This window comes from Oreochromis aureus, linkage group 12 (genome assembly GCF_013358895.1).
Source record: "Oreochromis aureus strain Israel breed Guangdong linkage group 12, ZZ_aureus, whole genome shotgun sequence".
Taxonomy (NCBI): domain Eukaryota; kingdom Metazoa; phylum Chordata; class Actinopteri; order Cichliformes; family Cichlidae; genus Oreochromis; species Oreochromis aureus.
The window spans coordinates 31,684,336-31,706,680 of NC_052953.1; the positions used below are offsets into that span (position 1 = coordinate 31,684,336).

At 41.5% G+C, this 22,345-nt stretch overlaps 2 protein-coding genes across 2 annotated transcripts in view; both read left to right on the top strand.

Annotated features, from left to right (window-relative positions):
* Nucleotides 1-930: 930 nt before the first annotated feature.
* Nucleotides 931-6,142, top strand: snrnp27 (small nuclear ribonucleoprotein 27 (U4/U6.U5)). The gene is made up of 6 exons (XM_031742796.2): nt 931-1,118; nt 2,322-2,454; nt 2,813-2,925; nt 3,031-3,110; nt 5,420-5,484; nt 5,835-6,142. Exons 1-6 carry the CDS (start codon nt 1,082-1,084, stop codon nt 5,887-5,889), a joined length of 483 nt encoding a protein of 160 aa, XP_031598656.1. The 5' UTR covers nt 931-1,081; the 3' UTR covers nt 5,890-6,142.
* An 891-nt stretch (nt 6,143-7,033) lies between these two features.
* Nucleotides 7,034-22,345, top strand: part of mxd1 (MAX dimerization protein 1) — an 18,346-nt gene continuing 3,034 nt past the window's right edge. Inside the window, exons 1-6 of the mRNA XM_031742798.2 lie at nt 7,034-8,057; nt 8,700-8,799; nt 16,042-16,071; nt 20,314-20,428; nt 20,617-20,776; nt 22,310-22,345. The exon at nt 22,310-22,345 is cut by the window's right edge and continues 3,034 nt beyond it. Of these exons, the coding sequence (XP_031598658.1) occupies nt 7,991-8,057; nt 8,700-8,799; nt 16,042-16,071; nt 20,314-20,428; nt 20,617-20,776; nt 22,310-22,345 (508 nt within the window). The 5' untranslated portion in view covers nt 7,034-7,990. The remainder of the gene's footprint in view (nt 8,058-8,699; nt 8,800-16,041; nt 16,072-20,313; nt 20,429-20,616; nt 20,777-22,309) is intronic.

Sequence of the window (22,345 nt, forward strand, 5' to 3'; positions counted from 1 at the left end):
CCTTGATAAAATGCTAATGGTAGGGTTGCAGAGTGAAAAGACTCCAGGATACCTCAAAAGTATGATTGCAAAAGCATTTATATGCTGGATGATGGAACTCAATTCAAAGCCACCCAGATACCCAAGACAGCCAGTGCTATTAATTTAAAAGCTAATACACATGATCTGTTTAAATGCTGCTGCTGCTTCTTTCAGCTGCTACCTTTAGAGGTCGCCACAGCAGATCACCTGGCTCCATCTCAACCTATCCCTAGCATCTTCTTCTGTCACACCAGTCCTCTGCATGTACTCCTTAACTAAATCCACAAATCTTCTTTGTGGTCTTCCTCTTTTCCTAGATAACCCTATCTTTAAGATCCTTTGCCCAGTATATCCACTATCCCTCTTCTGCACATGCCAAAACCATTTCAGCCTTGAGAGATGGTCCCTACTCTCACTATAGACCACCATGTCAACCATGTCATAGTCCACAGAGGCTCCTGCCTGACCTCCTATATCAACCTGTCAATGACTACTGCAAACAAGAAGGGTCCTAGAGTTGATCCCTGTAATCCCATCCCCGCCTGTAACCCATCTGTTGCTCCTAGTGCACACATCACCACTCTCTCACTATCTTCATATCCATCCTGCACCACTCTGGCATTCTTATGTACCACTCCTGACTTCTTCATGCAGTACCACAGTTGCCATCTTTCTTATACCCTCATGGTTTGTCTCCTCAGTTTATCCCTCTGAAGTTACTACAGCTCTGCACGTCACATGTGTCATTAAATACTATACTTTTTTTTAAAAAAGAAGAAGAAGAATGAACAACAGCTTTTATTCATTATTAGCTGGTCTTGGATGTTCTGGTCAACATCATACAGGCTATGCCACCAAAGAAGAAAACTATCCTCCAGGTTGGTAGAGGGCGCTCTTCTTCCTGTACGTGACCGGAAACTTGCATACGAAGCACAAGAAAGAGACCGGTTTAGAGTAGCATTTAGTAGGATTTACCAGCGACATACAAACAACTTCCAGCTGATTTGTAAATCATTTATTTTCCATTTTTTGTGAGTCTAGTATCTTATCTGTTCGGAGAATGGGTAGGAGCAGGAGTCGAACTCCTCCAAGACGAGGTAAGAAATTGAAGTAGCTAGCTGTTTTTCTCTGTTAGCGTCGTCTCTTCTTCAACACGCCGAGAAGTAAATGTGCTTTATCTGAAATCGCGTTTTTCTATCTGATAAAGATAATAACCTATACCTCAAAGGGACTAGAAGCAAAACTGCTATTTTAATTGTAACTGTGTGCATTGACTGGGTTGTCGTGGGCTCCTTTGAAATTAACAGAAGGTTCTAGATGTGTGGAGATCTCACAGTAGCTTTGATACGATTCCCGAGCTGCGTTCAAGTACTGTGCACAAAATGGGAGATAAACAAAAACACTCTCCAGGGGTCCACGGGAGGAGAAGACGCCATCCCAACCAGCAGTGCATTTTTGGGTCTGATGTAGGGTTGTTGTTTTTTTGGGGGGTGGAATACAAAACTACATATTAAAAATATATATTTCTGCATTATTTATCAGGACACATTAACGTGTGTTTTGCAAAGATACAGAAAATCTGCTGGACAAATTGCAGTTTAATTTCCCGCGATTTTTGTATGATCAGTTTGGGGAAATTCAATACACGGTCCTCTATTTTTAGAGGTTAAAAATTGATGCATAGTGGACTAACAAGCAGTTTCACGGTCAGTCGAGGACTGTATGCTTGTTGTACTGTGACGCATGAAGCAGATATAATATCTCATAGCCTCTCACTGTCATTTCAATTTTTCTAAATAGTTAATGCAACATTTTTTGTTAAACCCTATAAATTAAAGGTGAAAGTCCATGCTATAGTCGCGTCTCGTGGGTTCCTAAATGGTACAGTACTTTTGACCATAAATGGCAAATGAACTGGTACTAATTTAGCACCCTTCTACTCGGTTTGCTTTTTACTACAGGAGGGTAAGCAGCAAGAAATTGTGTGCTGATTATGGTTGGCACAATTTCAGACATGATACCAGTACCTATGAAAATACACAGTTATTAGCAAAACAGTTATTTCTAGAAAAAGTTGTTAAATTTCAACCAGTTTTTCCCAATTATATGTGAGATTTAACAAAATACATATTTAATATGGCATTTAGATGTTTTATTATAGATGGTATCGCAGAAATCCAACACAGTACAGAAGAAAATAGCTGACATTTGGATTTTTAAGACTGCTACAGTATAGAGATGTCAGTCTGCTATTTAAGACGCTTCAGTTAATGCCATGATCTCATTTCCTCCTCCTCCAGAAAGAAGACGTTCCCGCTCAACTTCTAGAGAGCGTGAGCGAAGACGAAGGGAGCGGGATCGCTCTCGCTCTCGAGATCGGGACCGGGACCGTCGCAGGAGTCGCTCACGGTCTCCTCACAGGAGACGCTCAAGGTGAGTTTTTGTTTGTTGCTGTATTTGTTTTTGTATTTAGAAAAACGTTGTTTTCAAGAGTATAATATTTGCACCTCATTTACTATTTTAGAGACCTTACTCATGTAGAACTGTGGTAAATTTGGGGTTGAATGAGTATTGTTAGTATATATTGGGTAAACGGCAGTTTCCAGTTTACTATCACAGAGAAGTTGTGTTTCAGATGAGTAGCTGGTGCACTTGTGGTTTTCTTTGCCCTTTGTTAACAAACTTTTTGTCGAGATTCTTTTAAACAAACCAAGAGCAACACAAAGTGCTTCTTTCACTCTGATTAGGTGTGATAACCCATCCTGCAGCCATCACTGTGCTCCTTTTGCAGGTCTCCCCGACGTCATCGATCCTCCTCCCTCTCTCCTTCGAGACAAAAGGAGAGACGAGATGATGAGCGCAAAGACTCAAAGGAAAAGACGGCAAAGCCCATTCAGATCTCAGGTATCAGACATTATCTATACACTCGCACATTAAGCAGGAATCTTAGTTTTTCAGACAGTTTGTAGTAGCAGAGACTAAATTCAATGTTTTTTGTTTTTTAAATAGCGGAGGACATGCAGGGCAAAACGGAGGAGGAGATTGAGATGATGAAGCTTATGGGATTTGGTTCCTTTGATACCAGCAAGGTGAGAGTTGTTCTATGTGTTATGCAGCCACAAGGGGGTGCAGTTTATTTCTAATAAAGTTCACAACACACACACACACACACACATTATGTTTGCATTTATTTCAGTGGATTGAAATGGAACTTCCAAAAGCACATTGGCACTGATGAAATCTATTAGAGCAGCTGCTGTATAAAGCAGGTTGCTCTTGTTTAAATAAAGGGGACATTTTTCACGTTTTTCCCTTGACTCTTTCTATTTAGGGGAATACTGTTGTTTTTGAGTTATGGTCCACCCCCCCGCTTATCTGTTAACCCTTTTAAACCGCACGGGAGCGTGCACGCTCCAATTTGCATAACTATTTTTAAATCCCTATTATATTTACGTTTTTGCTGCAGGTTGCAAAAATGAGTGTATTTCAAAAATGAAATTATAAAGACACTCAAAATAAATTTCCTGTGGCTGGGAACTATTTTGTGGAACTTTGCATTTACAGTTTTGAGGGATATACCTCTGAAGTTTCTGTAAATAGAAAAAAGTTTAAAAAACAATTTTCAATTTCTTTTTTTAGTTTATTGCACATTTTTGGTATTTATGTAGTTACTATGGACATATTGCATACGTATGATTTAAATTTAGGATAAAAAGATCTTATTGATGTATAACAACTGGAAATGCTCCAAAAAATGGCACTACAGCATGTAAAAATGTAAAGATAAGCTCAGGCAGACTTGGTTCTATGGTGGGCTTAAAACGGTTAAATATTGACATAATTGACATATACTGACATGTTTGTACATGAATGTAGAGCAGCTTTCACATGACAGCAAGCCCTCCATGGCTAATGTAAGTTTGCAATACTGTGCAAGAGTTTTGAGCCACTCTCATTTATTTTGCTTCCATAACGAGCAGTGTTGGGTCCACACATAACAGACAGTTTGGCAAAGAAACAGTTTAAAATCCTATCTTTAGAGACTTTTGTTGCTAATAGCCTGTCACAGTATGTAAAAGTTATATCCTTTTGAAGTAGGAACAAATCCAGCGAAGACCTGGCACAGGGAAGCATCTGGCCCTTCAGGTGGTCATCTACTGTTCACTGAAGCCTCATCAAAAATAGTGTCAGTGGAAAGGTGAAGCTACTCTTAAGGAAGAATAAAAGGGAGAAAAGGCTGAAGTGTTCCAAATTACACAAGAACTGAACTGAAAATCGGTGGTAACAAGTCTTAGACATGATAAATCAAAATGTGAGTTTTTTTGGTTCAGATTTTCATAATATGTATGCAGGAGGTCAAGATAGAGGTGCAACACTGAGTGTCTGCAGCAGTCTAAAACAGACGGTGAAGACTCTGTCATGGTTTGGGGCTGCACTTCAAGCAGTGCTGTTCAGTATGAACACAGAAAAGTACCATCATTTTAATCAACCATGCAATAACATCTGGAAAGCATCTGACTGGCAAGGGCTTTATTGTTCAGCATGACCCAGTCACACTGCCAAAGCAGTAAAAGCACACCTGGTTAGCCGAGCTTCAACATTATTGAAGCAACGTGGGGTCATCTTGACAGAAAATAGAATAACAGGCACATTAAAAGAGCTTCGAATCTCCCTCAAGGAGCCTAGCGAACTATTCCAGAACACTACTTAAAGACAAAAAAAAGTCATACCAAATATTGACTCTCAGCTTGTTAGAATTATACTGCATTTTCATCTATACAATTCAGTAAGTCACAGCACTGTAGCTGTCTAAGATTCTGAATGAAAAGTTGAGATTATAATCTTAAATTATGGCTAGCTGTTGAAATTGTTAGCTATAAGAATAGATTAACATTCTAAATGCTATGAAACCTGTCTATTATGAAAATGATCAAAAGTGGGGAAAATAAATGGATAAACTTAAAGTAATCACTAAACAAAGAATAGCAGTTACAAGAAGTGGACGAATAGTTGCAATTATAAACTAATAGTTATGGTTGTGCACACTGTTTATCCAATAAGAGTTGGTAAGCTTAATCTAATCACAAAGAGCAAACAGTGGGTTGAAAAGGGTCACTTCAAAAATCAGTCCCATTGAACACTAGCAGTGTTATTGTTGATAAAGAGGTTCCTCTGACAGGCCACTGGGTTTGTGCTATTAACAAAACAAAACTGTTTTCCGTTGATCAAAATCCTTCAGTTCTGTGAAATGCATATTTAGAGAATTCCAACTGCTATCATGAGCTTGACCCAATTCAGCTTCACCTGTTCACTGTCATGTTTAGCTAAGAATGTTTTTTTTATTTTTTTTTTAAGTTTGTTTTGTAATATGTCATGCAGTAACATTATTTTTACACAGGGGAAGAAGACCGATGGCTCAAGTAACGCGTATGCCGTCAATGTGACCATGAAGAGAAAATACAGGTAGGTCATCGAACAGAAAACAAGCGTTTGTAGTTGATCAGCTGTGCCGTCGGTACAGTGCAGCACATCTCTTTGGATATTTCATAAGCTTTCCTTTTGTTAGTGACGGATCCTTTTTAAAGTTACTTTTGGAGCCCCAGCTGTTATTCATGTTGCTGAATTACGTCAATTTTTCTGCCCCCTCTTCACAGTGTGCACTCTCAGCATCTATCACTGTTAAAGTAGCCAATCACCTCCGCAGGTGTTTCTATGCAGAGATGCCAGCGCTCCCATTGGTGCTCGATGATGTAATCTGTGTGTGTTGGGAGGGAAACAGTGATATAATGTTTTCTTATATATTTATTTTACAGGCAGTACATGAACAGAAAAGGTGGATTTAACAGGCCGCTGGACTTCATTGCTTGAAAGTATCTCAACTCCAATGTTCCCCAAGAAGTTTACCTGTGTGTACCCTCCCTTCCCCCTACCCTTATGAATAGATGGCATCTTCAGTATCCTATGTGTTTTGTGTGATTTAACAGTCGTGTATATACCTTTTTATAAACGAATGCATACATGTAAATAGTAGTACCTGCAAGATGTACTCACAACTGGGTGAGACTGAGCTTAATATTGTTGACATGGATGATTTATTTGAAATAAAAGCATTTAAAAAACATGCTTTCTGTCCTGATTATGAAAATGCATTTATTAAAATGCCTATGCACTAATTAAATATCCATCCACCAGGTTGTGCAGGAACACTCTTTCTTTTGAAATAATGGCTAAATATGACATTATTCATTGTCCCTTTTAAGGATTGAATAGGATCAGATTGGTTATTCCTGTGAATGCTTGCGTTTCTTTCTAGTTTAAATATAGCATAATCTCATTTGGTGTTCTCTGAGAAATGTATCCTATAGGATTGTTTCAAATCCAGGTTTAAATTCAGACCTAAGTAAAGGCTGCTAAGAAACCTTTCCTGGGGTGGTATATGTTCAAGTCCAGGGTTTATCGTGCTCTAAAATAATGATCCCTCTCATTTTGAAGCAAGCTTTTAAATGTTTCATACTAGATTGGATCAGCTTTGCTGTCTGACAGAACCGACCCACCAAAATAACCAATCCCCGTACTTGTCCTTACCCCAACCACCAATCATAAGCGAGCATCCCTCCGGCAGATCCAATCTAGCGCCGAGCCTTTTAAAGCCATTATGGATCAGAAAGCAACAAGCGGACGCATGCGCGCAGATATTTTGTGACGGAGAAGAAGGAGCCCAATGATAAGAGGTCATGTGAATTCGACCAATCATGTATCGCAAAATTTATTAAATGACACAACGGGAGCCAATCGCTGCCATACACCGAGAAACAGCATGGCAGAGAGGCGTGTTGATTGTCAAAAGCGGGCGTTGTCAGATAAGCTCGTGCGCACTAGGGCCAATAGCTGTCAAGTTTATAGAAAAAAACAACCAATTACTGTGTACGAGTGTATAGCGCAGAAACTGTCTCCATTGTGGCTGTACATGGTGTATTTCAGCCAATGTTAATTAGAACCAAAATGGCTGCTTAAGGTCCACAGTTGAAGTAAGCGCTGAACCCTCTTCTGCAATTGACGGTTTTAACGCCGAATAGGAGCTTGAGAGGTTATACTCAGTATCCAATCACACTGCAGCACCCAGAATCTTTGTACAGTACAGTAGAGAGCTGGTGTCCAGATCAACAAGCCACTATTTTGGAAGCTGTTTGACAAACAGTCACTGTTCTTCAGTTGATGTCAGTCGCTATCGGCGTTTCCAGCAAGACGTATCGCGCGTTAAACCGGCGCAAAACTACCCAGCCACAGCTCTAAACCGAAAAGGTTGGATGACATCGTCGGCTGAACTTTATATCACATAGCTCTTTTTTTATATAAATAAATTTCACAAGGCAAGTGTCTAGCAACTGTAGATGCTAACGTTCTTTTTTCACTGGCCGAAGCTTTTCCAAATACAACACAGATAGCAAGAACTTTCCATATTTAATTTGACAGCTTGACATTGGCGCTAACGTTAGCCAGCCTTTTTTTTCGCCAAATAGAGCAATTCGCGGATTATTTTTGTATGTTACACAGCCTTTCGTTTTGTTTGTATCAACAAGCCGTCTTTTCTCGAAGAGCCACCTATAAAGCTGACGATATTTAGCTGATATTTTGATTTAAAGGGGAACAAAGTAACCTTAGCTCCTGAAGAAGTGTTATTAGTGTCAGCCCTCACTAGCCAGCTAACACCATATCCTTAATTTAACAACCACGGAGGAAGTTTGGCTTTTCGAACTGACTGGTGCTGCATTCAAGGCCTTTAACTTTTAAATATCCAGATTGACAGTGAAGGAGCAACTCTGTAACGCTCTCTCTGGCTCTTTAAAAATAATAACTGACAGAACAGCGAGCTCCCTAAGTGTGAAAAAGAAGCAGGACCCTGAAGCAGTCTGTGTACAGCCACGGAATTCCTTTTCGGATTGTTAAATTATCAGTGTTATTGTTTAAAATGGCGGCGATCGGAATGGTGCAGATGTTGATCGAAGCAGCCGAGTACCTTGATCGCAGGGAACGAGGTAAAGTATCATTGTATTCTTTTCTACTCTCTTTTCTTATTCACCCTGTGCAATATAACATTAACACCCCTCCCCCTCCGAATCACTCGGATTTATGCACACGTCGTTTGATGCTTTCCCAAATCCTGTTGCTTCCTATTAATATTCTTATTACATCAAACAATCAGGCCATGAAATAAATTCATAAATGTCGAATTTCACGCATCGATTCAGCAGGGTGCATCACCTGCCCCAAACAGGTGCTAATAAATATGCGATTACAGGCGCATAATGCATACGTGTAAAGACAAACGGGCATTTGCATTCGCGATATTGAAAGAATGAATGCATATGTGGCAGATGTGCAGGGAGACATTGTTTTCGTGGGCGCCCCTCCTTTCCTTCTGTTGTGGTTTGCTAGTGGGGTTTATTCTAGTTCATGATGACATCATTGTCCATCCCGAGGAAGGGGGAAAAGGCTAAAAGATACTACTTGAGACCCATTCCCTGCATGCCTGCTAAAAAGCATTAGCCATTGCTGCGGGATGCCAAAAGCTAAAGCTGAAATGTGGCACATTGTGCAGTCTGTACTTCTGTTCACTGTGGCTATATTTTGCATTGCAGGATTTCAGGACATGTGACCACTATGTTGTTTACTTGCAGAAGCTGAACATGGCTATGCCTCAATGCCGCCGTTCATCAGCAGCCGGGAGAGGGAAAGTTTGAAAAGGAAAAGCAAAAGCAAGAAAAACACAAGTAGCAGGTAAAGGCAAAACTGTACATGCCTGATTGTTTTCCTGCTCTGCAACAAGTCGCCCATCACATCCCCACTTCAGGGGTCCCCCCCACCTCCCCCCTCCCCATCCCCTCCTCATCCCGTCCTCACTTCTTGAAGGATTAAGCCATTCTTCATCACACTGGTGTTTGTGTTTCAAGTCAAAATCCTTATTTGGTGCTTGTGATGTGAGGCTTGTTTTTTAATTTTGTAATTTTTTTTTATGCATTTCCGTACTGTGCTTCCAGGTGGACACGCTAACTGCCCAAATTTAAAATGGCAGGAAGTGCAGTGAGGTCAGAGATAGCAGCCTGGTCCCTATTTGCATAATTTGTTACATTCACAGCAACGCTGTTGAAACAGCGACTTTGTGCTCTTGGCCAAACATGGTCACAATCAAACATCCAAAGCTTTGAATAGGGTTATGACTGCGAGACGCTACCTTGTTGTTTTGACATCAAATAGTGACCAGGTCAGACACACTGTTACAAACACCCATCTAATTGCAAAGAAAAGACAGACAGACTAGGCCAATTTTATAATCAAAATAACATGTTAATGCCTCTTAAGTAATATATCTGCAAAAAATATGACATGATTCCTGTCTCATCATGTCTCTTGCTAATGAGAGCTTATTAGAAGCCTTCGGGTTGTTACAGAGCATAAGTCAGCTCTCTGATCTTTCACTGTAAGCTATTGATACGGTTAGCTTCTGATCACCATATCTGCATTTTGGACATTTCTTTTCACTTAAGATATTATGTTAAATGAAGAATAGAACATAAGATTATGAATAAATCTATTACCTTTTTATCACTGACTGCCGCAGTGAGAGCACAGCTGATGTCAGCTAATGTTTTAACTCTCAGCATTACCGCCTGCCTGTTGCGTTTTTGGTTTCTTCAACCAACACAAAATCCCACTTTGATGTTATAATAGTTTTTTTTCACATATGTGTTTTACATGTTCAGTTTTTAGTATACCTAATATAGTGAAAACATCAGCATTTATTTTCTTATTTTTTGAGAGAACAATACTACCTGTAGTCATTTTACTAATGGACAGTGTTCTTATTATTAAATTTCAGTCATTGGTAACCAGGTGGCCCTTACTGCCTCATGTTAGTTTACCAGCTAGCTTTCAAGTTATGTTGCAGTTTTAGTGATCCTTGAGATCATGCTTCCCCAGAGAGGATCTCTCCCAGGGTTGGACAGACTCCAACTCCACCGTGTACAGCGAGTGACTACAGTCGTCCCTCTACCCTGAAGTTTCACTTGGAGGTGGAAGACCTCTCTAAGCAGAATCTGCAGCACATAGAGAACTGGTTCAGCTCACTAACGCTGCAGAGAAGAGCAAAACTAGTCCCACTAGCTGCATATTGAGTCGGTGGAGGTTGAGTCAGTACATAGGATTAAAGACTTACTGGAGTAGCAGCTGATTGCATTGTTTAGTTATTTATTTGATTCGAAATATTTGCAGAGGAGAAAATTCTGATAAACAGTATTATATAATAAATAACCTAAGTAATGACTCATGCGCCCCATGGCACAGGCACATGTGTACATGTTCAATCCATGGCTTGTATGAAATAGATTTACTCTACGCAGGCTGAGTTAACATTTACATGATGTGCAGACTATGCCTGTCTGTCAGTGAAGTATTGGTGGAAATCCTCTACCAATGGTGGAAAAGGATTGTGTTGACTGACATATGACAGGGTGGGACATGTGCAAGAGGATAACCACCCATCAGCTCACCTTATATGTGGACAGGGCTTTAGAAGCGCTCCATAATCTGTCAACAGCACTGACATGCTGTATGCATAGGCCACTTTAGGTGTTTGGAACTCATTGTGTAACTAGCTATGCTACCAAGTAATATTTTGTAATTATTCAAAGTCTAATGGCCAATTCATATATAACACTGCAGAAAAGGTCCTCTGATGTCACACGTATGTGTGAGTCTGTTAGGTTAAGATTACGTTTAGTCTTCCCCATGTGTTCTTTAAACTATGTGAGTGACAGATGCAAACATCATCCTGGCTTAAAGTCAATGACCCCATGGTAAGGAAAAGTGGGTCAGTCAAGGTGACTGCAGAAGACATTTAAGCGAGGCTGTGGTTGGTGTGTCCGGACTGCGCTGGTCATCTCAGTGGACACTAGTCAATTTAGAGTCTCTAACCTGAATTCCGTAAATCAATGTAATGAGGACAGATTTGTGTTGCCTCCGTGATCCATAGATCAATTTGCGCTCTGCAATTGGACTCCAGTTTGCTGTCATGATCCTGTGTAGGAAGTTATTTCCTGTGTGTACAAAGTTTACACAAAAAAGGCAGGTTTAAACTACTGCAGGTGATTGTTTCAACAGAGAGGATGATAGAAGTCCATTAAAGTCTGTTGGAAACTGATCTTTGAGATAAAACAGTGACATCCAGGCACCTGCTTCTGTCCTTCAGTAGTATTAAATTCCACACAAAACTGACATATTGTTGATCCCAACCTTTATGTGCCTTCTTTTCATTCAAACATTAAAAAAAGCAGCAGATCAAAGAAGCAACTGATGAGAGCACCACCAGCTGTTTGCACAGATGCAGTAATTAATATACATATTTTAAAATGCTTGATGGTTCATATTGCATGAAGCCGCAATAAAAAGTTTCGGTGCTACAGTTACAGAACAGAGTTTCATAATACCCCTAAACGTATTTCAGAGACATGCTTTGTTGGTTAAACAGGTGTATCAGGTGTATTGCCATGAGGGTAAACTGTTCATCCATCCATTGTTCATCCTCCAGTGCAGTTAATATATGCTGGGGTGCATAATCTGCTTTGTGTAGGACTCATCTGATGTAGGATAGTAGGTGCATTTTCTGGTCTATCAACACTCTTTTCTACTCCTGTAAATGTATGGTTTTGGTAGCAGTTACGTCTGCCTCTGATTTGATAGAAATCTAGACATTTTCCTGTTATTCTGGATCACACACACTGTGCAGTTTTCTGTAAGTGGCTGACATAATTAAAAGTAAACAACAAAAGAGGGAAAACTAAATGTGCAATGGAGGAAATGAATTTGGAAGAAGTTGAGGTGCATCTTGTGACTCAAAAAGCTGAACAGCCTGACTCTGGATGGTTAATCTAATAACTTTGCGCCCAAGAATTCAAGTGTAGTCAAAAGAAAACAGTTTAGCCAACTTATAGAAACCAGCATCATGTCTGAAATATAAATTTCCTGTCTTATCTATACAGTTATGATGTTCATACTAAATATGGTCAAAGGTTTAAGTAATGACATCTGAGTATGTCCCAGTAAGCCAATTACTCAGGCTTTAGACAGTTTTTTTCTACTCTGGGATCTTTATCATGTCAGAGAGTGTATACAGCTCTGGTTGTGAGCATAGAAGCTTCACCCATCTGCTGATCAATCATTGTCTTTGAGGGACAGGTAATCAGAGGAAAGCTTAGTTCAAAGGATTGTGGTGTTAAAGGAGAAGAGCTAAAAACGGCTTGTTTCACAGTTAATGAAGTGATGGAACTGCACTAAGGCCTGCTATAAGATAAATATGAATTTTGGACATTTTTTTATATTCATAGCTGTGTATGATGTCAGTGAGAGTGTTAATGTTTGTCTCAAGCCCCACCCACCTCCTGTGCAAACCTCTTCATGTGGGGCAATCACAAGAAAGTTGCCTTAAGGAAGGGGTGGGGGAACTAGAGCAGCTTCTTTTGCGTGGATTGTGAACTGAAGAGCGGCCCATTAGGAGCGATATATGACCATTATTTTGAACTGTAAATTATGCAAAGCTCCTCTGGTCTAGAAATAAATATATGAAGCTGAAATTATATAAAGCATTGGTCCTCTTTATTAAAGGAAACAACTGCTTATTCAATACATCGAGCATTATATCAGTTGATTTTGACAAAAGTGACTGTGACAAATTTGCAGTGTGCTAGCATTTCTGCTGTGATTTCAAAAACACAGGGTGTAGAGTGTTGAAAAGACAGTGCTTCTAACTCAGATCATGTCCTAGCATGTGTAGGTGGCACCAGGTTTTTAGATTAGGTTTACTTGGTTTGTTGCAATTTCCGGTAAAAAAACAAAAAACAAGTTTTCGTTCACCAGCTTTTCCTTTTTCCATTTCTAGTTCTGAAGCATTTTTTCAGCTATTACTCATTGCTATTTAAGGGCAGCAGAATCACACGGCATTAATAAGGGTATCTGTGCAACGAGTGAGATGATTTGATGTAGTCTGATCTGACATTGGCTCTTGGTGATTAACAGTACAGAATAAATTTACATCCTGGGGGGGGAAGGGTTGATCTCTGCTAGAAAAGATCTAATCAATTAATTGATGTTATTTGATCAGTTTTTATGTTGTTTCTGCTGCTGATTCTGGTCAAATATAGGGCAGGCATTTATATTTGAATTTATACATAAGCCCCTCCGGTTTCTGCCGTTTTCCCCGAAGCGTAGATGTGCGAGTAGTAGTAGTGGGGGAGGGGACTCGCCATGTTTCTGGCGTGGACATGTGCATGTGTGTCAGTAGTAATGACTCCACCCTCCCCCTCATTTCTCTCTCTTTCTCCCTCTCACATTTCTCTCTCCTCACCTCCTCCATCCTTCTGTGTCTTTCCTGCTCTGCTCTCACTTTTGGCCGTCAGTGGAGAACAGCAGCGCCTCCATTACAGACAAGGAGAAAGAGTCCTCCCCCTCCTCACTCACAAACACACAATATTCATACACTATGTAACTACAGTGCACTGTGGAACTCGCACGAGGAGCTTGCCACAATCATTCTGCAGTCAACTGGTGCCTTTCGGTGGTCATCACGCCGTGTTGTTCAGGCTGATGCAGCTGAAAGAAAAGTGCAGTGGTGAATCGTTTGGCAGCAACTCTGTGATCCAGTATTTAACCTTCTGAGGACCTCTGATGTGACAGTAGCTCATTTAGTGAGGCTTGTTTGTTGTGCGTTTTCTCTATTTTTGGCCAATGATTTCCACTCCAAAAACAAATGTTGAGGTTGACCCACAAGCCTGTCTGTCACAGGGCTCTGTATAGTTCTGCGGGAAAAAAAAAAGTATACTCCCAAGATTCAGAAGCTTGTAGAACCACCTTTAAGCAATACCTTGAAGTAGCTGTCTCCTTATGACTTTATCTGTCTCTCACATCATTGTTGAGGAATTTTGACCTACTTGTCTTGACAGCATTGGTTCAGTTCATTGAGTTTGCAGGTATTTTTTTTGATGCACTTCTCACTTAAGATTGCACCACAGCGTTTCAGTAAGGTTGAGTTCTGAACTTTGACACTGCAGAATCTTAATTATTTTCTGTCAGACAGATGGCCTCACATAATAATTCATAATACTTTATTATACAGAGGAATTCATGGTTGACTCAGTGATTGTAAGGTGTCCAAATCCTGTGGCTTCAAAATAAGTCCAAGTCATCACCCCTCTATAAGTTACTATGTGGTCTTTGGACTGGCACTGTGTAGTATAGCCAAACATCTCCAATTTGGTCTCATATGTCTAAAGGACATTGTTTCCGAATTGTTTGGGTTTGTTCAGTTGCAACTTTGCGAACCTAAACTGTGCTGCTATGTTCTTTTAGGGGAGAGAAGAGACTTTCTCCTGTCAGTCTTTCCAAATCAACCATATGTTCAGTCTTTTTTGAACTGTACTGTCATGAACTTTAATATTTAACATACTAACTGAGGCCAGTATTCTTAGATGTAGCTCTTGGATCTTTTTAAATTTCTCTGAGCACTGCACAGGGTGAATTTGCTGGGTCATCCACTCCTGGAAAGTATGTGGTCCTGTGTTAACACACACCTGACTGCTCCAGCCCAGCAAACTGCAAAAACCTCAGCTTTTATAGAGGTGCTCACACTTGGAGATGATCATTTAAACAAATGCATTTAATTAGCAGCACCTAGCTGCTGTTTACCCTCTTAGTTCCTCTGGAAGCAGAAAATGTGTGTATTTAGTTTTCTCTTGTGGAAACCTTCTTTTTCATTTGACTGTGCTTTAAGTAACTAGAACAGTGATGGATTTGGAAATTAGCATAACATGTCATCTTAAATATTGGTTGTGCATTGTGGTGGCATGGGTGTGTTTGGTAAAGTAGCAGAGAGCTATGAGGTGTCTCAGAGCCTGAAATCTAGTCTCAGTGAGTGGGATCACTTCCCTGCCACCTCTGTTATGTCACCAGCGGCTGTCTGCCCCACACAGGAATGTACACTGGCTAGAGGGGGCCAAGTGACAGAGAGAACACCCAAAGCGAGTGGCAGAAAGACAGACACACACATGCTGCAGTGACACACTGCGACACAGTGAAAATACGGTCAACCCCGAGCTTTAAACCCAGGTTCGGCCCAGCAACTGAGATTACACACAAGGGGGCACCCTTTGAGGTTGTGTTTGTGTGTATGTGTGTAGGAAGGACAGTCATTGGTTTGCAGAGCTGGAAAAATGCAGAGGCTATTTTGGGATTCAGCATGGGGGTGGATGGTGGGGTTCAGGTGGAGGTTGAGGAGCGTTCAGGAATGCAGAGGGGATCTTCTCCTCTGCTTGTGCCCTGCTCTCCTGTTTATCCTTTCTCTCACAGGTCAGACTGACACATTTCTACCTAACCCTACATTTGACCCCGTTTGTGTGTGTGTGTGTGTGTGTGTGTGTGTGTGTGTGTGTGTGTGTGTGTGTGTGTGTGTGTGTGTGTTACAGAGAGAGAGATGCTTTAATACTGCAGTGACAGAGTCATGCTGGCCACGAGCACACCTCTATCTCTCATTTTACCTTCACTGTGTTCCCCCCACCCCCACTCTGCTCAGGCTTGCATGTACAATGGATAATCAGGCAATATGAAGGGACAGAGTCCCATCTACTCCTGCCTGCTGTTTCTGGTTACTGTTACTATGTTTACCGTCGGGCCTCCTCATCACGTATCTGTGTACGAGTGTGGTCCTTAAAAAAAGCTTCCACCATGAAACAGGCCTCAGGCATAAGAACACCCAGGCTTTTCTTCATTTTTTTCTTTTTTTTTCCTCCTTGAATCTTATTTTGTAAGCAGCTCCGGCTGTTCACAGACTCCCACACAGCCCTTTCTCTCGTGCTCCCTCCTCTGCCTGGATTGCGGTGCATGTGGAGAAGGGGAAGCCTTAGCTTTTTTTATTTTAATCAGTGGCTTTTTTTATTATGTGTGATTTTTCATATGCGTTTTGTTTTATCTTCGCAGGTCTACACACAACGAAATGGAAAAGAACAGGTAAAAAAAAAGAAATCATATCTCTGTGTGTTTGTGTTGTTCTTCAATCCATGAAAATATCAATTCACACCACCCCATGCCCTCCCACACTGAGGAAGTCTTTAAATTAGTTCAGTGGCAAGGTCCTGTAACCTGTAACATAATCTGAAACATTTTTGAAAGAAGGTACATTTTTTAAAGTTCCAGATCTAAGGTGAATGCTCTCAGAGTGACTATCAGGATTTTAAAATTGTAGTAGGTGAATCTCTGGTGATGTGGTGTGACGTGTTCGTCAGTCCTCTTTCATGAGCCTGCTTACATGCATGAGTGGGCAATCAAAAGAAAGGCAGCGCGTATGTAGACAGGTGAAGCTGGACCTCAACTTTTTATCAGGTGACTTATTGAGCGCGATTCAGTGGAATCCTCGGGTTTATCGGTGAGGTGTTTGAAGCTGCACTGCAGACCTGTGAGAAGCATCATCCCTTCTGCATGTGCATGGGCCCGACGTAGGTCAGATGCACATTAAACTGCTCACAATCACGCGCCTTTCTGGTGGATTAAGAAACCTACAGTTATGAACTAAGGCTGACGACTCGCTTCTTGCATGAATGCACAGATTGCAGACAAACTAGTTGAGCTAGATTACAGTCCTGAGCAAACCTTACCTTTTCTCTTTTGGCGCGTTGCCATCGTGAAACGAAAGCATAAGTTTTATTTGTGTACTGCCCTGTTGGCTTATGTAAGAGGTAAGCTGTATAACCCGTGATAAGCAGAAGGGAGACGTGGCATATCTAGACATGGTGGACGTGTTGTTTTTTGTAAACTCGTAACTAATTAAGTTTGAATTTAGGTGATGAGGGGGTAGGTAATGAGAAAAAAATGAGCTTTATGGTGTAGTTAAGTAATTTCTTTTGAGGGGGGTGGAAGTTATGATGAACAAAAGGAACTAAGGAGACGATCGTTTACAAAACTTCTTACTTGAAAATAACTGATGGTCAAAATCATGGTTTTGGCTCATGCTTGAACAGAGCCATTGTTTTGTTACGGTGCTCTTCTGACACTGATGAGATGAACGACGGGTCACGGTTGTATCAGGTGGCTCACTGTGCTCTCTGGCTCCTGAGAGCAGCCGATCTGGTTTCACTGCTGCACAACTTGGTTGTCTTGACAACATTTTGGAGAGCATTCATTCATGATAATTTGGTTATGTAATGGAAATAAATGTAAAAGTTATCAGAGGAGATGGTTTACTAGCAAAAGGGTGGAGGTGAAAACACTGAACGGTTAGAGTTGAAATGGCACTGGTACAGTTGAAACTGTCATGATGATTGTTAATCGATTCTGCTTCCTGAATTTGATGATTTTCTTTTAGCATATGTGAACATAAACTGTCCCAACAATTGATAAAAGCCATTTTGGATGATGGTAAAGTCCTCAGTTTACATATGTAAAGCAATAGCAGTCATATTTTAATACAGTCGCTGTCACTCTCTGAGCTAGATGATTCAAACCAGCCGCTCAGTGGTCAGGCTGAGCCCTCTGTATGTGTTTGTGGACACACCTCACACCCTGCAGTAAAACACAATTATGACCACTAGAGAACCTACCTAGCCGTTAGCTAGTTTCTCCCACCACTAACCTGATGATGGAAAACCATCAGTGGCGAGTAGTAAATTAGTCACAGCAGCCCACTGCCAGCAAAGCCTCAGGAGTGCAATGAGACCCACCTTCCCTTTCATCAGTATTGGCTTGGTTAAATCACTCACTGTTAGGGGTCAGAGGGCAAGAGCCCTGAAAGCGAGGTGATTTACTGCTAGTCAGGCAAAGTGCACCAGCTGACCTAGTTGGGAGAAACCATTTTGGGTCAAAGGGGTGACAACAGCTACAACTGTTTTAAGTGTAACAAACTGAGGCGGCACATTCACCTCATTTTGGACCAGACACATGCATTCAGGTCAGCCATATGTAAGTGTGAAACAAGGCCAGAGAAATGTAGGCTGTGGCCTGAGGCTGCAGCTCCACATTTACTGTATAGTTACCTATTGACACAGTGAACCAGAATAACCTGTCACTGGAATAGCTGTGTGTTAGGACCACGCCATAGTGTTTCTCTGAATCGCCATGTGACTCGTGCTGTTTGAGTCTGCTCTCTGCCAGTGTTTAACAAACATTAGCCAGCCCTTATTATGTCAGAACAACACAGGCCGGAACATTTCCATGTTATGCAATGACAGTCTGCATGTCCTTTGGACTGAGTCGGCTGAGAAGCAGGCACTTGGCTTCAGCTGTTGAATGCTGCTTTGTATGTGCGTGCAAAGGCTCTGCTCGCCGATTGTGTGTTTATCTTTTTAAAGGGCAAGGGGTTGAGAATATATTTGTGTGCTTCCACTGCCCACAGTCAAATCAGCCTCGCAGCTCTCCATGCGGCCCATTTGAATAAACTCTTTCCAGCAGTGATGCTCACGTTAGGATTATTTGCAGCAGACAATAAGTGAGCAGCTCAGCCGGCCAGCCCTTCAGCTGCACAGTCAAAAAAATGGAAAAAACACAAAGAAAGAAAACAATTTGTACACTCATTCTCAGGAAGAGTCTGACGTACACACGCCCACTTGCTCAGGCAAACACAAGCGCACAGACACGTACACACTGTGACGAGGCCGGAGCTGGAGGTGTGTGTTGTGTAACAGCGGGGTCAAGTGGTCACCAACACCCACCAGACCTTAGAAATTGCCAAGGCTGCCAGCATAGAGGGGCTTAGAGGCATACAGGTGGAAACAGAGGCTGTGAACTGTGCATAGGTGTGTGTGACGGGGGTGGGGGTATAAAGGGCAAGTGACATCAATAATGAGTTGCAGTTCTGAACATATGGCGCAGATGGCTTTCTGGTTTTCTTCTTGTTTAAGAGGACGGTTGGTGCACATCCTGTCGAGCTCTATTATGTAATAGTTAACACCCTGCTGGCTTCCTGAAGCATACAGGGCGTCTCTTTCCGTTTGCTCCTACCTTTATACTCTTTGATCCCAAAGGTTGCATTAAAGAGGAGAAAGTGTTTAGGTGGCTCCAGTCTGACAAATACTTGCAGTAATGACACCTGGTTGATGAGGCCTGAAGAGTGCAAAGGCATGTTCTCTGCAGCTTGTTCCTCATATTTGCTTTGATGCTAGGAACTTATCAGCTGGTATTGCTTCAGCACACGCAAATCTCCTCTTTGAACTAACTCAATTTGTGTGAAGTGGACAAAAAATTCCACCCTGACTTTGACAGTTACTGTCACAACAAGGAAGTATTCCCACTCTTGGTATTTAATGCTTTAACTTCCTGCTGAAACAGAAAGAACTATCTGCTGCTTGTGACCGCCTGCAGCAAAGTAGAGACGAGGCATACCACAGATGAGCTAGGAAAAAAAGAGTCCTGTCCTCACAGTAGTCTGGCGCAGAAGTACTAATTGGTCCTAATAATGTGGCCATGTCACTGTGCAGTAGTCATGGATACATATTACATCACTTTAGGATTTGGTTTGTTGTGTGTTTTAAAACTGCAGTTAAAGTTGTCTAAATGTGAGTATTCAGAATATGTGTGCTTTACCAAGTAAAAGCATACCTGGATAGAAAAACACACAATGGAACACAATCAGTCATGGATTGGCCAGTACTTCAATAATAAGTCCAACCCTGCCTGAGGCAGTTAAGGCTGTGTAGAATTCATTAGAATTAACTCATTAGAATTGTCCAACACTGATTTTTGCCTAATATACTGTATTTCCATGTGTGTTTGCACATGTTTGAATAAATCATTTCACCTATTTCCCATGTTCCTAGAAAAGTCTTATGACATGAGACTGACTCGAGACTTGTCAGAGTAAAAGATGGCAAAAAATGCTGTTATAATTCACCTGTTCATTTGTCAGTATTTGGCAAAATGTAAACACAGTCCTTTCAGGGCTCTTAGTATGAAGACAAAATCTCCCCTGGATGTATTTTAAGAGGTTGCTTGTTTCCCCTCAGTGAAAAATCTGAGGTTGAATCCTTGAAGCCCAATCATCCAACTGAATTTCGAGTAAAAGGTCAATTTCAGTACAAGAGTAGAACTTCTTGTAGAAAGAAAAACCAGGATAGTTTAAGATATTTGCACTCAGCTTTTCACAGCTCAGGTAAATCAGGGATTTTCAGATTTCAGTGGCCTAGCTTCTTGTTTTGTTTTTGCTCTTTTTTTTCTATACATTTAATAGCATCTTCCACCTTCATTTTTATCTTTCCTCTTCAGACGGGCACATCTACGACTGTGTTTGGAGCGCTTGAAATCCCTCGTTCCCTTGGGACCAGATGCTAACAGGCACACCACCCTCAGCCTGCTGATGAAGGCCAAAGATCACATCAAGGTGCGTGGATGTGCACGTCAACCACTCACCTAATCGGTGTGAAGAGGGCAATTTGTTGACCGCTGCAGTTGCTGAGTATGTTAGTAATTGCGTGTTTCAGTGGCTGATAAGCTGCTGTGGACACGTACACAGGAGCAGATTAGGAGCTGTTCATGAAGCGCGCCCTTTTCTCTCCTTCTCCCTTGCAGAGGTTGGAGGAGAGCGAGAGGAAAGCTCAGCACACTTTGGAGCAGCTACAACGGGAGCAGAGACACCTGCAGAGGCGTCTAGAGCAGCTGGGAGTGGAGAGGACCCGCATGGACAGCACCGGCTCCACTCGGTCCTCTGACAAGTCCGACTCTGACCAGGGTGAGGCTGCACACAGGCAGAGCTGTGGCCAGTTCAGACGACTTTGTTACCGCTGCATGTTTTTATTCATGTCACTCTTCAAATGAGTGTCTGTCTGGAAACACAGGGCAAATATTCAGATGGTTTAACGTCTTCTCTCAAAGCACATGAAAAAAATATGGAGGTGAACCGTTGTGCAGGAAGTTCTGAACAGGCATTCATTTTATTGTTCTTGTGTCAGGTATTGTCTTGATCATCATCACTAAACACAATCTTCCACAGTGCAAAGTAAAGTAAAGCGTCTTAGTAAGTGCACTGCTTATAAAAACACACTCATCAGATCTTAATGTGAAAAAAACATCCTGGATATCTATACTGATGTGGACTAGGTAATATGTTAGGGATGAAAGGGTGCTACATTTCTTGATAGAAACAAAGGTGATCAACCTACAGAGCACTGAATTTAATAATACCCCAAAAATCCAAGTGAAAAAAATCATGCATTCAACCCCTCCATTCTGCCAAATGTCATTGCAGCAACTCCAAATGATACTCAGCAGTTTATACTGAGTGCCATTTATGTGGCATTCATTGTTGTTTTGTCATATGGTTAATGTCCTCCCTCCATAGCAAATGATGTGAAACAGAAAAGAAGGAACATGGAGTAGTAATAGTTTGTGGATCATATGAATGCTTGATGATATCAGAGCATGCTTCTAATGAGACAACAGATAATGTCCTGTACATTTTCTCCCAGATCTGGACCAGGACGTCCCTGAGCTCCTGCTCTCATCTGTAAAAACACACAGGACGACAGTGGTGAACGTGCCAAGTCTGGTATTCTATGGCAAATGCCAATCGGCTCCACAGTGCTGTGTAGTTAGCACCAGGCCCACTTGAAAACCTCAGTCTGCCCTCATGAAGTCTGATTGTTTGGTCAGACACATTCACTCCAGCTGCCTATTGGAGGTCATTTTGTAGCTTTGACAGTGCTCATCCCGTTCCTCCTTGCACAAATGAGCACTGTCAGTGCTCATTTGTGCAAGGAGGTTAGGACCTTCTGAGGCCTTGTCCAGCTCTCCTACAGTAACTGCCTGTCTCCTGGAATCTTCTTCATTCTGAAACTGTGCTGGGAGACACAGCAAACCTTGACAATTGGCACATATTTATGTTAATCTTTCAGGAGTTGGACTACCTGTGCAACCTCGGTAGGGTCCAGGTATCACCTCCTGCTTCTATTGGTGACACTGACACTCAAATTCAAAACTAGTGAAAAAACAAACTTATGCTGTGTAGCTTTGTCCCTGTTGTTTAAAGGGGATTTTAAATACAGGAAAAAAGAGCTTTTGCAGGATGTGCAGAGCAGGCAGTTACCAGCTGCTGCTGCTGGCTGTACAGGTTCTACCATTAACTCGTGCTAGTTGTTTAATCAGTGTTACTAGTAATAATAACATCCTCTCTACAAGTGGAGAAACTTGAGTAGATTAATAATATGACAGAGTTGTCATTCAGCTCTTTAATGGTGTCGTGTTTGTGTTCTTTTTGTTCAAACAGAGGACCTGGATGTGGACGTGGAGGGGACGGACTACC